Here is a 15,643-nt window from a genome sequence, read left to right on the forward strand (position 1 = left end):
GTTATTGAATAACTAATTTGAAAGTGAGATACTAACGAGACACGTAGGTTAGGATGGGGCAACTACCCCCAATAATAACTTAAACTCCTAAGCATACTAATTATTGCACACACACTAAATAATGTATATACTCCCAGTAATTTCTTTTCCTTGCTTCGTTACTTTATTTGCTAAATTTTATTTATGTAATTGAATTTTGTCTATTCAAATTTGATGGTTAAACGGACTTTTGCATTAATTCTAAACGCTTGGTCAATAAATTTGTAAAAACAACACATTTTTTTGATAAAGAAAAAACAACACATTTTTTGGTGAAGAAATAAAAAATAGGACATATAATATAAGCTTTTCCAAAAGACTTGATACTGTATATACATTTTTTTTGCCTTCCACACGTATGTATAGCTTAAAAAGATTCACGTCTAGCTATTTCTAAACAAATAGCCGCAATACAATTTATTATATAACTTATTCTAACACTAATTATTATCGTAAATTAAAATGTAATAATTTTCTACAAAATCATTGAAAATGCTTTGAGACATTGCCTTGCATTTTAAAAATTCTACAAAAATCATTTAAATTTCGAATTTCTTTAAATAATAATAGGACATTGCCTTGATTGAGTAGGCCTTGCACTACCTCAACTAGGAGTAATTATCAAAGGTTAGTTTCGTCCACAAGGGGCGTAGTATTTTATAATTGCATAAACAGCCTCGCGATTGTTACCATATGCGCCTTGTCATCCGACTTCTACTCCACTTTCAGGTGTTGCTTCAACTGTTTCACGATAAAGTTGTGTAATTGTTTAATTTCAGCTTCCCTTTGTCTTTTTTTACAAAGACATAACACGAAATTAGTTCAATAAGATAGTTAAAAAGTGGCTCAACAAGGCAAAAATCTCGTGATTGAGGGATGACTACTACTGACTAGGATTAGTTGTTTCATGTTATTGTCAGTTTTCTTCTGAGAAATTTCTTCAACATACTAAAATTTTGTGTTAAAACAATTCAAGCTATAAACAATTCAAGCTATAAAAAAAAAAAGCTATAAACTATGTAAAAAGTCATCCTAAACACTATAAGAAAACCTTATGTCTAAAATAACTGGTCACAAAGTTCAGTTCATAACCAATCTAGAAGTTTACCAACTTGATCAATCTAAACCAATAGTTGTGACAAAAAAATACAAAATCCGTTAAAACCTTGAGGGTGTTGCATGAGTGTATAGGTTCAAAGTAACTAACTAGTCCTGGATTGGCTTTATAGATGATAAGATTAGGTATGTACTCAATATAATTTACTGCAACCACTACAATGAAAGAGCACATTGTAAAGGAATAAAGAGCAGATTGTATTACTATTAACAAATGATTTGGACAAATATCTTATATATAAAAGTTGCTCAACTTTCTTCATATGTTTGACACATTAGCATTGGAGAGGTTGATACCTGTCACTTAAATTTTAATTAATAAATTTTAATATTAAATTTTAAAGCACTTAAAGAATATGAAAAGTTTGTTTTATTAATTGACTCATAATTAACATTTATATTAATGTTAAACAAACATTTATGTTATAACAGATTCAAAATATTAATAGATATGTATTTAATTTTTATATAACTGTAGATTACTTAATAATATTCCAGATGTATTTTAAATTTAAAATTATTTATAATAAAATACTAACAAGTAACTAATGAAATGATGATTATATTTATTTTAATTTTTTATTAATTAATTATGAATTAATATTTGTGTAAATATTAAACAAAATTTATGTTATAACTAATTAAAAATATTGAATTATACTTATTAATTTTAATATAACTTTAAATTATTAAATAATATTCAATATGTATTTTAAATTAATATTTTAAAATTTTTAGAATGAAATATTAACAAGTAAATAAGTAATAAGTGATGATTATATTATTTTTTATAAAAATATATAAAAAATTGAAAAAAATTGAAAAGAAGAATTTGCACGTAATGTGCGGATATTCACCTAGTTATATATAAAACTTGGCCAACTTTCTCCAGCTGCTTGCCACATCAGCATTGGAAAAAGCGCCACCTGTTCATTTAAAATCTTAATAAAATAAACAATTAATTATATTTAAAGAAAACTATTTAATTAATCACATTTAAAGAAAAACATTAAAACAAATTAATAAATATTAATATGTATATGAACAAAATTATTTAAATAAATAAAATTTAAATTTATTTTAAATATATCAAAACTTAAAAATATTATATAATACAAGATTTTTTAAATCCACTGTCCATTTAAAATCTTAATGAAATAAACAATTAATTACATTTAATTAATCATATTTAAAGAAAAACATTAAAGCACATTAATAAATATTAATATGTATATGAACAAAATTATTTAAATAATCAAATTTAAATTTATTTTAAATATATCAAAACTTAAAAATATTATATAATACAAGATTTTTTTAAATCTACCATTCTATTTCCTTTTTCCAAGTGATTTAAACTACATTTTCAAACTAAAAATATCATTAAATTTTAATGTAAGTGAAAAAAAATTATGAGACTGAATAAGTTAAGAAGTTTTAAATAATCCTATATAAAACTCTTACTAATAAAATTATAAGACTAAATATTTAATAAACGATTATAAAAATAAAAGTTATTAAAAAAAGTAATAGTAAAAAAGAAGAGTAGATACATCAAAATGTCGTACAAAGTTTTTTTTTTAGAATTTTAAAAATGGAATCAATAAATTTTATATAACCAAAAACACTCAAAATGGTAAATTTTTCTATGAGATATTACGTTTTTATACATAAATTAAAATAGTAGATCTTTAGTCTCTCATTACCGTAGGAAAAAAATCGGATTATTTGGCACAACTCATGTCGAATAAATTACAAATAGTGTATTATCTAGAAGAAATCGAAGAAAATATAAATATTTTAAATGAAAAAATGATGGTAAAAATATAATTCATAACAAATTCTAAAAATGTATTATTTAAAATATAAATTAAAACAAGATTCGCGCATATGCGCGGGTTCTCTCCTAGTTTAACATAATTTGTGTAGTCTACAGTTTAAAAAGTTAAACTAATACTGTAATATAGATTGGGTTAACTAGAACTAGAAGTGTTAAGCCGATTATCTCAGTTTTTTAACTAGTTTTGCAAAAGGCAAATACTGTGTACAAATTATAGCACTACGTCGACATAGACTATTTTTTTTTCCCTAAAAAAATAAAATAAAAAGTAATCTTCATATGTGTAAAACTACAAATAATGGATTTTAGTTGATAAAAAGTTAATATTACTTACTAAATTAGTAGAAAACGTCATAAACACTTATATTTAAACGGGAAACCTTTTATCTAACACTTTTTAGTAAATTTATCATGTACGTATGAGCCGATCCATTCTTCACGTTAAATTCAACTATGGAAATTCAGTATGTTATATAAAGCACTATATAACGTTTTTTACAAAAAGCACTATATAACATAGCAGTTCATCTAGTTGACAAATGACATTAACATAGTATAAGTTGCCTAAAATTCTAAATTATTCTCTTTTATACAATGTTTTATCACTAATTAATACAGTTTGGAGTTAATTTATAAATAATATTCGAGTTTTGTAAATATAATTATTCCCTTCAATCTTGTTATGCTTTTTAGAAACCGGGTATTCATAGTACGTCGTCCACGTGATAGGCCTCGTTATGAAGACATTCCCTCAAAGTTCCGTAAAAGCCTTGCAGCAAGCCGAAACTTTAGACTCAACTTTGGAAATGAATTTGATATCGAAAACACATTATTTGTATCCCGACAATGAGTTCAACAACTAACAGAAAACATAATCCCCTGCTTTAACTATGTGGATCAGCACTATTAAGTTATTAACTATTCATCGGGGTTTAAAGTCTAATTAATATGTAGAGATACCCCAAACACAAAGTATTCAAAGATACAAAGTATTTCGATGGTCTGAATCCATGCTTTGTTGGACTTGTTTATTTTCATAATCTTTGTAAAAAAACTTTTTTTTTACTAATTAATATTACATTTCAGCAAAAAAAGATACAATATAGTATTCTTATAATTTTTCTTGTGTTGTTATAGTTTTTCTTATTTTGTACTTTTCTTAACCTTGGAAATTGCAAACTTCAAATTGATTATGTAAGTCCAAAGTCCACACAGTATGCAAATAAATTTGTTTGGGCCCGTAAGCTCCTCAATCTAAGGACAAATGTCTGTCTAGATTATGTTATTTTCTTACTCCATGAAATTAAGGTTTCTTTGACAAATAAGCGTAATGGCGAGTTGGCGACGTATGAATACATATAATATAATATTCTTTAACAAAAAAAAAGAATACATATTATATAAGATTATATTTCTCGTGGCACCATATGGATGTGTTGCCTTATGATTTTCTTCTATTTATTTTTTTCGGTTTGAGCTCACATTTTCCGCAGAATATAGAAATTGTTTTTAATAATTTTACAATATTTTCAAGATATATACTTTGAGACCGTTTTAACGTATATCCCACCCATTATACTCTTTTTCTTATTTATAAGTGAGCCAGTTTAAAAAAATTTGTAAAATATAATACCTCTAGTGGAACAATCAAATTGACTTCGCTTTTGCTTTTGGGAGTTGATTAACTTAATTTTGTTTCCATTTGACTATAATAGAATACATTTGAAAATCTGAGCCATTTATCACTATACGTCTTTCCTTTTCCTCCTCCATTCAAGGCCTTGATTAATAATCTACACTACTTTTCTAGATGATTTTATCCACCCATTAATACATGGATTTTTGTTTGTTTTAAACAGCAAAAAAGAATTCATTCATTAGCCTCACATAAAAATTTAGTTTACAATGCGTTATATTAAATAACCTTTCATGAAACATGAATTCATGATGTCAAAAAGTAAAAAGAAAAAAACTCTCATTCGCTCAACTATAATATGTATAAATATATATATAAATAAATATATATATATATATATATATATATATATATATATAATGCTCCGTGATCAGGCCATACACAAACATATTGGATTAGTTGAGTAGTGATTGATGATTATAATAAAGTTATATGACTCAATGCTTTAGAGATTTTTAATTATGTAGAAAAAAATATATCATATAAGAGCCATAAGACACACACACACGTTGTTCACCTAAATTGAGAACAATTGAACAAATCACTAGAGAAGGAAAGTTCACGATTAAACCCTTAAACCCTGGAAGAAGATAATTTTAGTGCATCCGATTCAATTGTGTCAGTGTTATCCGACTTCAAATCGGTCAGTTTGTCATTTTGCTACGAAAATTACAAAGTAGGCCATCATGAAATTCGCAATAAAGACACCTATAAACTGGTAAAAATCAGTACAGATTCTATCAGTAAAAAGTACAAATATGATCTACAAATATAAAGATTTATAATATAATAACTAGGTGTTTAGTCCGCTTGCGCAGACGTAAATGTTTTATAAAATGATCATATTAATTAAATGATTAAATTTATTAACGAACATATATTATAAAACATTACCTTAAAAACAACAACATAAAACTGATAAAGTAAAAAACTACATTTATAATCAGAATAAACCGAAATTAGAAACACAGAAGTGATGAACTAATAGTGATAGAATGTCGATCAATCACTCTATCTCACTTTCTCTCTCTCGCGCTCTCTCTCTCTCTCTTTCTTTCTTATGTACACTTAACATGTATTTGAAAGTTTTAACATTTTTGTTTAACCATGTTAAACAGAAATAAAAAAACATAGGATATACAAATAAATGATGATAAAATATTAATCAATTGCATGTCCCAGAAGATTTAACTTTCTCTCTTCTTTTTCTCTCTCTCTCTAAACACCTAATTTAAATCTCCCTTCATTCTCTTTCTCGAAAATCTCCAACATGTTCTCCTTCATAAAATATAATTTCGCAATAGATAGGTTGAGCTTTGTCTCCTTCAATTTCTCCTTCTCTCTTTTGTTTTCTTAGTTTACCTCCAAACATCTTTGCCTTCTTATATTTCTCATTCTTCATATCAAACACACATTTTTTCGCCGTCAAAACATATTCATCGCTTTAACAACTATTTTATTGTACATTTTGTGCTTTTCCTCAAACATTTCAAGCAAGACTTGGAACCAGTTTTAAATTATCAAATTCAATATCTCTGAAAATTCTTTGATCATACATCAATATGCTTTGAGGATCATTACCATTTTCTCATGTGATATTAGAGCTTAGGTAAACAAACCATTTAGTAGCTTTCGTCTCTCTTTCTTGTCGAGTCTTGTCTTTCTCACAAATATGAGCGAAAAACATGATATCAAAACGTAGATAAATAATTCTTTTCGTAGTTTTGATACCATGTTAAGATTTTTCTTTTCAACAATTTAGCCATACCTGAAATCATCTTTCTAATTTGTAACTGATTCTTTTTTTTTTCCGATGTTTTAGTGAAGGTTTTAAGCGGCAGAAACATAGACTTCACTGCCTGATTTAAGCATATTCTTTTCTTTTTTTTGTCGAGATTTAAGCATACTCGTGACCCAAATATTTTTAATCTCAGATTCTGCACCACCATAAATTTGGAGATTTCATGTTTTAGGTTTCACCAGTTAACATGTTTCAAATGAAATTGTAATTGCTATTTTTTGTTTGTTTAATAAGACATTTAATTGGAAAAACTAATGCACGAGCTATTTTAATATGTAATGCTAGTTTCACAAATTAAGAGTCACTAATAGAAATTGAACCATTTATATAAACAACCACTACAAAACTATTCCATTTTCTCCAAAGCGACATTAAAGAAAAATGAATTAGATTCATATGTATTATTATTATATTTCTAAATAACATTTTAATCACTTCTTTGACACACAATTGACACACAATAAACTGATTTGAGTCTCAAATCTAAGGAAAAAAAAACAAATTTGGGTAACATATCATATCGAAATTATTAACATTTCTTTAAAATAAAAAACCTCTTCAAAATATCAATGCTCAGAACTTTAAAACAATATTAAAACAAAAAAAAATTGATTGAAGGAACAAATCGTTATCATCTGTAGTTCCCACCTTTTTTCAAGGGTTTGACAGCAGCAAATTTCGCATAACTCATTATCATTTTCTTAGATCTCAACTTCCCATTTGTAATAGACTCTTCTTTGATCTTTGTCTCCATATAAATTGGCTTTTCAACTTTTCTGTTAAAAGAATAAGTCACATGTCTGCAAAAATAAAAAAATCCTCCAACGAATTTCTTCAGAAAAACCTCATCACTCGTAATACATCAGTTCTCAAAATCTCCTTACTTCCCTTTTTTTACCTCTCCTTTTAACATTATAGCCTCTATGACCACACTTGCTGCATATTGATTTATCAAGAATATCCACATTTTTCTACACGTGCTTTCTGCATATTTATCAAGGATTGTTCAACAAAGTACGACTAAACCACAATCAAGAAAGCTTTGAGATGTGGTATGTCTTTGTGATTAACAATAAGACACAAAAATGGCGGACACACAAAATTAAAACCATGTTAAGTATACAACCGCAGATTCTCGACACCCTTTATTTCCTCGTTTAATCTGCATTTTGAGCGAAAATAAATCACACCAAATGCAAAACACAGAAGAACTCATTCAAAACTGTGAACGAACGCATTTTAAAGTGGAGGTCAAGGTCAGGAAAACACATTAAGCAAAACATTTGGACACAGACACAGTAAGATTTATGATCAGATAAGTGTATATTAAGATCATTTTAAATTTACATGAGGCAAGAGTTGAAGTAGAGGTAATCTTTTTACCGGGTTCAAGAATCATATCCGCTTTGGAACCATTTAGTTTTGGAATTACATTTCACACTCCTAACGTTTGTCTCCAAGGAACAAACAAAAAGAGACTCTTGATATTGACCAACGGAAACAAACCTTATGAAGTATGAATTAATATATTTCAAGCCCTTGTGTTACATTTTAAGAAACAAATGATTTAAAGAGAAGTGTAACTGCTTCAAATGGCTCACAAGAATCCTAAGAGATTAGGAAAAGTGACTCAAAATCTCGAAGAGAAACTGAGCACATAGAGGTCAATTATTGATCCAAAGTCGCAAGCTTTACAGCTTTTTTCAATCAATTCAAATACTCATGCCTACCAAGGAACATGATTATTAACAATTTAAAACAGAATAGATCAAAATCAAATTTCTAGAATAGATTCATCTCATAGCTAATGAAGTGAAAGTATAACAAAGGATTGATGGGATTGTGTAATCAGAAACGAATGATGACCAAAACCCATTTACGGCAAACCAGAGCCATCACCACAAAGACTGAATTCAAAACGAAAAAGATAAAAAGGAAACTGAATCCAATGAGAAAAATAAAATTTGGTATGTTGATCATCATAAAATATTCTTCTTACGAGTCAACATGTGCATTTGGTGCCTTTTGATCTTGTATTTATGATGTTCTTTAGGTATAAAAAGGTACCTCATTGACACCAGGTTCAAACCTGTAAGCGTAATCCTCGGCAGCCTCCACCGCAACGGCACCTTGTTTCTGAACAGACCCATGCCTTTGCTATGAAGCTTCCTCGGACTGTCTTTTCGAAAATAGAAAAAGGACAATCGACTGATAGATTAAAGGATAACCTTAAGTGAATAAAATAAACAATAACATTTAAATCCAAGGCTAAGGGAATCACCTGAATAAGATGTAAGAAAACCAAAGCACTTAAACTCAGCCTTGCAAACTCCTCTGTATAGACAACAATGAACACAATTCCTGTAACGGATACAAAACCACAGAGTTTGTTACACAACAACTACGGAACTCAAAACCATGTAACAACGGAAGATAACAAACTAAAAAAAATAAAGACGAACGCAAAGATATAAACAAACAAAACAAATATGTGGTTAAGAAAATAACATAGACCTAAACTAAATAACAAACGACAAACATTAAGAACCAGCAAAAACTATGAAAGATCTAGAAAGGTAGGTTGATATAAATGTATAGTAGTCTAAAGATCTAGGTCAAGTTAGTTTGTAGGTTATCTTTTTTTTTCATTAAAACAATAACTATATGTCAAATGGATTATAGACCCAATTAAGTATTCTGTGTATTAAAACCAATATTAAATTATACGACAAATTATAAATTGAAATCAGGTTTGACATTTTTTATGTAAATCATGTTAAACTTAATTTAAACCATTAATTAGGATATTAACCAAATTTTAATAAAGGGCAAAAAGTAATTAACCACTATAAAATTAGATGAAAGGCCTTAAAACTAAAAATTTATTTCGCTTTTAATATATATGATTTATCACAAAAAAGGTAAAGAAGAGCATATATATAATAAAAGTGATTCCAAGTCTCACTGGGCAGTTGCCATATCGAGTTACAAAAAGTAATCTGAACTGCAACATTCATCAGAAGTACAAAAAATAATCTGAACTCCAATCACAAAAAGAGCTCTCTCTATAATACCAAAACATCAAAACCCATATAAGGGGGGCTTAAGATACTTGGAAACCCCTCTGCACATATACCCAGAACCGTGACAATTGTCCATCATACCTCTTGAAAAGAACAAAACCCATTTTCAGTTACGTTATAATCTCTGATTCCCTTTGCTTATAATGTGACAAGTTTCATGTTAAGAGTTTACCAAACGTAGAATTGTATAATAGACTTCAGGCATCAGACTTGAGAATTTTTTTTTCTTTCTTTTTTTCTACATAGTTTCAGGTAAATAACATCTTGAGTTCCTCTATACGTGCACTTCGTACTTCTTGATCGGTTAAAGCCCCAGAGATCATTCTCTGCTTCCTCGCCTGAACAGCCTCCATTCTCTCCTCAACTGTTCCCTGCGTTTCACAAAAGCAAGACAAACATTTCCCACAAGTTTCCTAGGATCAATACTCAGCAATAACATTTTCTGATTTTGGATATGGTTTCAGTGATAAGTTTATTTATATGGTAGATGAGGATTAACGGCTGAGAACGAGGAAGGTACCTTAATTATGAATCTTCTGATTTTGACTTCCTTAGTCTGTCCTATACGATGGATACGCATGACAGCTTGTTCCTCTACTGCTGGGTTCCACCATGGATCCTATACGACACAATTTGGTTTACTTTTCAACCGAATTTGCTTCAAAACCTATGTTGTATAGTGCAGTCTTCATTTACAAACTTTTGAAACCCAGTGTGGCATAAACTAGTACTTACTTCCATATTTTGCATGAGTTATTACATGGTCTAGATCCTATACGAACTCATATGATTTATAAGGGACATTAATGCCATACCATGACAAAGGCATTGGACGCAGCTGTTAGATTTATTCCGACACCCCCAGCTTTTAGAGACATCAACAATACCTATCCAACAGTTAAAGAAGACAAGTGTTAACTTCAATGTAGAAACTAGAAAGTACAACTTTTGAACAGTTCAATGTAACACGACTACACAAACCAGGATACTGCCATCTTCAGTAAACTCTTTAAGGACTTTCTCCCGTTGCTGCTGATTTAGCGTGCCATCAAGACGGACAAATGAAATGTTGTTCCTAGAAATAAAAGAAATTAATTAAATATTTTGCTATCATTTTGGCACTTGAAAACATTTTTTTCTCAGAACTGCCACAGCAAGCCAATATCATCAAGATATGCAAATGGGATACCGAGAGAGGGGAATCTGGAGGAGATCGAGAAAAGCAGTCCATTGGCTAAAGAGAATGCTCTTAGAGCCTGAAGAACGAAGCCTTTCTAGCTCTTGCAAAAGAGCAGTGACTTTGGATGATTCTACCCAATTCTTTTCCACGTCCACCTGGAATCTACTTTCAGTTGGTGCAGTGATGAGTTCTTGTTTGCTTATAGTTTTCCTGCAGAACAAACATTCATCATTATTGGCCATATTTGACTGAACTTTGTGGAATCAACAGCAAGGACATCAAATGAAAACTAGTACTAGCAGGAAGAACTTCAAGGTACCTACACACAGGACATAACCCAGAAACAGAATTTCGCCAACTTGCCAAGAGACACTCACGACATAATCTATGAGCACAAGGTGTTAATACGGCATCCTCAAACGCTTCAAGGCATATTGGACACTCTCCTTTCTCTCCTTTGCGCAGTTCCTCTACCACCTCCTGAACAAAAGCCACTGATGGTACATCTTTTCCTTCCCTTTCTAGACCAGAAGACTTTCCACCAAGGAATCGTTTAGCTAGCTTATTCAGATCAGAGTATTCTGCGGTATCACCTCGACTGGATGCATGAAAACAAGAGTCTGTTATAAAAAATATAACAATTACGTCTACAAAATGTTTAGAAACAAGGAATACGGTTGCATGTTTCTTATAACAAATTTCGCATATTTTCTATGATATTCTATTGGTATTTTATAAAAGGTTGTGCAAACAAATTAGATTGAATGTGAAATGTTGTAATTGATATGGAAGCCATGGAGGTTACACTTTGTATCTCAACTTAAATACAGGGCAAGGGTATACAAGGCACACCTCATTACTAGAAATGGATGATCACAACATTGTCGAAGACGCAAAAGCAGTTCCAGGATCGAAGCATAATTATGAAGAACTTTACCTTGCTCAACAAATTGATCAAATTTGACCTGAAAAGATCCGTCAGCATCTTCAATATAAGGCATCTTAAAAGAAAAGTCTGACTAAAACACTAAAGAATTCTCAGGACAAACAATACCTTGGATCTTTTGAATAGCGCATCGTAGAAATCCCTCTCAGATTCCGAGAGTTCACAGTAAATGACCCGCACATCAGCAGGGGGTAGAACAAGAATCGGCCTAAAACAAACAAACATGCTTCTGATTAACCGAGGAAACTCTAAGTTAAAAGTTATAATTAATAAGCATCAGAAAGTTATACGGATGACTGATTTTTTATTTCTAGTATTCCCACCTTCCTTCTCGATCTGTGCTAGACTTGGTTCTCCTAAGCATGATAGGTTTTAAGATGGACTGCACTAGCTTTAGCCCTCTCTCATCGCCCTCTTCAAATGGCTTTTGGACAAGTTTATTCCACCTAAGAATATAAATGTTCCAAACTCACAAGCTTCCGTCATTCCATACCAAATGTAATGTGTTTCCAACCAAAGATAGAAAAGGACCCTTACCATGCCCAAGTTCCCCATGGTTCAATCCTCAAAAACCGTAGAAGGCTGTACAAATCCTCCAAATTGTTCTATTAAAAAAGATAACATGTCAAATAATCACAAAGTCCCAAATATGATGAACAAATCATTATCCAACATATATCTAAATGAGCCAAGCTATCATGCCAGCAGACGAATGATACCAATAGTGCAAGTGATATGAAATACATCTCAAAAAACAAGTTTGTGAGATAGAGTCCAGACTTGTGTACAAAAATCATGCACAAGAAGTAGATATCCTTCTAACAGAGATTTAGACCATTCGAAACTCAGGTGAATAATAAATGTGGAACTACGAGAATTATTTCACAGAATAGATTGGCAGGCCCATAGGACAGTCAAGAACAAAGTTTTTCTTTCTGAACCTTCGCGAAAAAATCAATCACCTGAATAGGAGTACCCGTAAGGCACCAGCGCCGGTCAGCAACCAGAGCTGCAGCAGCCAAGGATATTTGGCTTTTTGAGTTTTTGATGGTATGTGCCTCGTCAAGAACAATCCTAAACCATCGAACTGCATAAAGTCCCTCACTGTCTGGTGAGTTCTAATAAGAAGAGGAAAGAACAGAGAAGATAATAAGATGCTCTTGCGATACATTTACAAACTATGGGACAATACATGACCAGACATAAGCCTTTTATATGGAAAGATACCTCTGCCGAAAATTCGGATGTTAAAACCCCATATGTAGTGATGACAACATCACTCTGGGATAGAAGTTTTGCATCCTTTGGCCTGCTTTGGCCATAGTGAACATAAACCGATAGAGACCCAGGCTTTGCATGCATTTCAATCTCTGACTGATCATAAAGAAGGAACAAAAAAAAAGTAAAAAACTAAACAAATAACCAAACTATAGTGTGCACGCGCATCAAACATGGAAAGAATTCTAACGTATATTATACCTTCCACTGGCCTAAAAGTGTCATCGGACATACAATCAGGTTACCACCATTTTCAAGTGCACATTTCTGCTCAGGAAGCTTCTTATCAAAACCTAGAAATTTGGTTGCCTTCACTGAAGGACTAGCGAACTCATCTAAAGCACTGCTGATCACTTTGTCTCCTTCATAATCGGGGCATAGAAACCCAGTTGATGCAGCTTTCCAAGAATGAGCAAGCATTAGGGATATGGTCATTACGGTCTTTCCGAGACCCATTGCGTCTGCTAGAATCTGCAAAAGTGTGATGATATTATCTTACTACAAAACCGCTATATAAAAAAGTGACAAAATCCTGATGATAAGTCAAACAGTTGTTTGTAGGTGAGGTCATACTCCTCCTCTTGCCATTTGAAGTGTGCTAGGAAAGTGTATTGTAGCATCACCAGTGAAAGAATTCAGGTAGACAACAAGTTCCATCCTATTGACATAAAACAGATAGTAAATATCTCATCTGACTCGCGCTAAAGTTGGCACACAATAGAAACACGGCTTACTTGTCTGCTAAACAGTATGCTTCCCAACATGGGTGAAGCATTGTTGCCGCCTCATCAGTGCAATTTCCTTTCTCCAGTTGGGTCATCCAGTGAAGTGCCTGCTTCTGATACGGGCGAAGCTCACAAAGAAGTTTATCCGGAGTTTCCATTTCCTGTTGCAAACGGTCTCATGTATTCTGCCAAATAAATTTCTAATGTCGAATATAAGTATGCAAGCAGTCTTGGAAATGAGAATACCTTTAGTCCAGAACTGTCCCCAACACCAACTATGTTATCAAGATCACCATCGCTGATGCACTGCTCGTTTTCATCTCCGTTTGCATCTTGATTCAGATTCTTGACCTTGTTTAACTGAAGCAACGAAGTAGAAACAGCGGAGCCATCCTATTTGCAAAGAAGCAGAAAGCAAATGACAAAGTTGACAAGCAAGAAGTCAAAGTTTAAGATGCTGATATATAAGCAATTTTTACCTGGGAACTCAAAGGTCGCTTCCTAGTGGACAAATCCTCAGGAGTAAACTTTGCCTAAATAAGATGACGAAACAAAGAAACATTTTCACATATAACTAGCCCACTAAAATAAAATTAAAAGATAGAAATATTTCTTTGCCTATCTCAGAATTTTTTGCAGTCACATCATATGAAAGGTATATGGGAACTGCAAGCTGGAATCAGTCAGCAATTCAAAAGGGTTATAGACAAGGACAACGCATTACCTTCTTAAAGGGGGTTATACCGAGCAACCGGAAGAGATTTGGGAGAGGATGGAACATTGATTCCTCTGACGTATTACTGGCTGCCTTAAATGAAGTCGCACTATGCTTTTGAAACATGGAACTATTAATGTATACGCTGTTTCAAACAAACAAACAAAAACACTTAGTTCCATATATCCTGGAATCATCAATCTAAACACAATAGTGTGTATACACACCTCACTGATAGAAAAATTGTGTCCATGATGCCCAATGCTTCAGGCGCCGACTTGCAGCTCCCTTGTATCCTAATTTTCTTGTCTCTCACAAGCGGTAGAAGACACCGAGCCCACTCATTTGGTATTCTACCAATCTGCCACAAGAAGCCCATCATAATTCGTTATCAGTTTCCACCTCATAAACATCAAAACTTAACATAGCAATTTGAAACTGAGAATAAGAAAAATCATGAATTTGAAGCGCACCTCTCCTGAATCCTTTGTAGAGAACCTGACGATATCAGAAGCAGCACGCGAAGCTGGCCTTCCCCGTCCAAGGCGCTTCCCAGACACAGCCTCAGGATTTGGTAATTTACTATGCGGAAACGTGAACACTAATTCGTCACCGGACTTCAATTTCCTTCCTTTACATGTCGACAATCCCGCCAATTCCGAACAGCCCACAAACCACCACTCATCCCCTGAAACACTCGCTTCTCCACCATTAACACTCTCATCTTCCTCCACGCGATGACTCGGTCCAACACTCCCGCCGTCACTAAAACGACAGCCCTTTATGCCGTTCTCGACTCTCTTCTCTCCATTAGAGCCGCTCGGGCTAGGAGTGGCTATTTCAGGTTTGCTGAAATTGGGAGTGTCGAAGATTATATTGATGGCTCTCGTTGGGTCAAGATTCGCCATGTACAAAGCCCTGCTAATGGCCCTGTCTGTGTAATCGGAGCCCACAACTGACCGGACGGTGGAAAGCAGTTCGTCTGAAACTTTCGTCCCCATTCCAAAACCCTAATCCTCAATTTTTCCGGGAAAACAAAAATTCCCGGGAAACCTTGAAAAATTCGAGAAATTTTCAGACAGATTGTAATTACAGACACCGAAGCAAGAAACCCATGGGTAGAGCGACTAGAAAAAGAAGGCGAATCGACGACGGCGGTAGAAATCAACCGGGCCCGAGGAACGCGCGTAAATTAGCGAGGGCTCTCTCAATATCCAAATTCCC

At 32.5% G+C, this 15,643-nt stretch overlaps 1 protein-coding gene across 2 annotated transcripts; it reads right to left on the reverse strand.

Moving 5' to 3' along the window:
- Positions 1-9,432: 9,432 nt before the first annotated feature.
- LOC18019246 (DNA repair protein RAD5A) lies at positions 9,433-15,593 on the reverse strand. 2 transcript variants are annotated; one of them, XM_006400715.2, is made up of 20 exons: positions 14,893-15,593; positions 14,647-14,780; positions 14,429-14,564; positions 14,184-14,237; positions 13,951-14,097; positions 13,714-13,865; positions 13,553-13,637; positions 13,181-13,450; positions 12,929-13,075; positions 12,664-12,819; positions 12,239-12,306; positions 12,025-12,147; positions 11,810-11,909; positions 11,608-11,720; positions 11,075-11,353; positions 10,765-10,965; positions 10,557-10,650; positions 10,391-10,462; positions 10,096-10,194; positions 9,433-9,946 (listed from the first exon to the last, which is right to left on the reverse strand). In XM_006400715.2, exons 1-20 carry the CDS (start codon positions 15,418-15,420, stop codon positions 9,824-9,826), a joined length of 3,081 nt encoding a protein of 1,026 aa, XP_006400778.1. In that variant the 5' UTR covers positions 15,421-15,593; the 3' UTR covers positions 9,433-9,823. The 2 variants fall into 2 exon arrangements, with proteins under 2 accessions (XP_006400778.1, XP_024012624.1); XM_024156856.1 differs by lacking the exons at positions 9,433-9,946; positions 10,096-10,194; positions 10,391-10,462; positions 10,557-10,650 and having other exon boundaries at positions 10,832-10,965; positions 11,079-11,353.
- Between the last annotated feature and the right edge of the window lie 50 nt (positions 15,594-15,643).

This window comes from Eutrema salsugineum, unplaced genomic scaffold, assembly GCF_000478725.1.
Source record: "Eutrema salsugineum unplaced genomic scaffold, Eutsalg1_0 scaffold_2, whole genome shotgun sequence".
NCBI classification, from domain to species: Eukaryota; Viridiplantae; Streptophyta; class Magnoliopsida; order Brassicales; family Brassicaceae; genus Eutrema; species Eutrema salsugineum.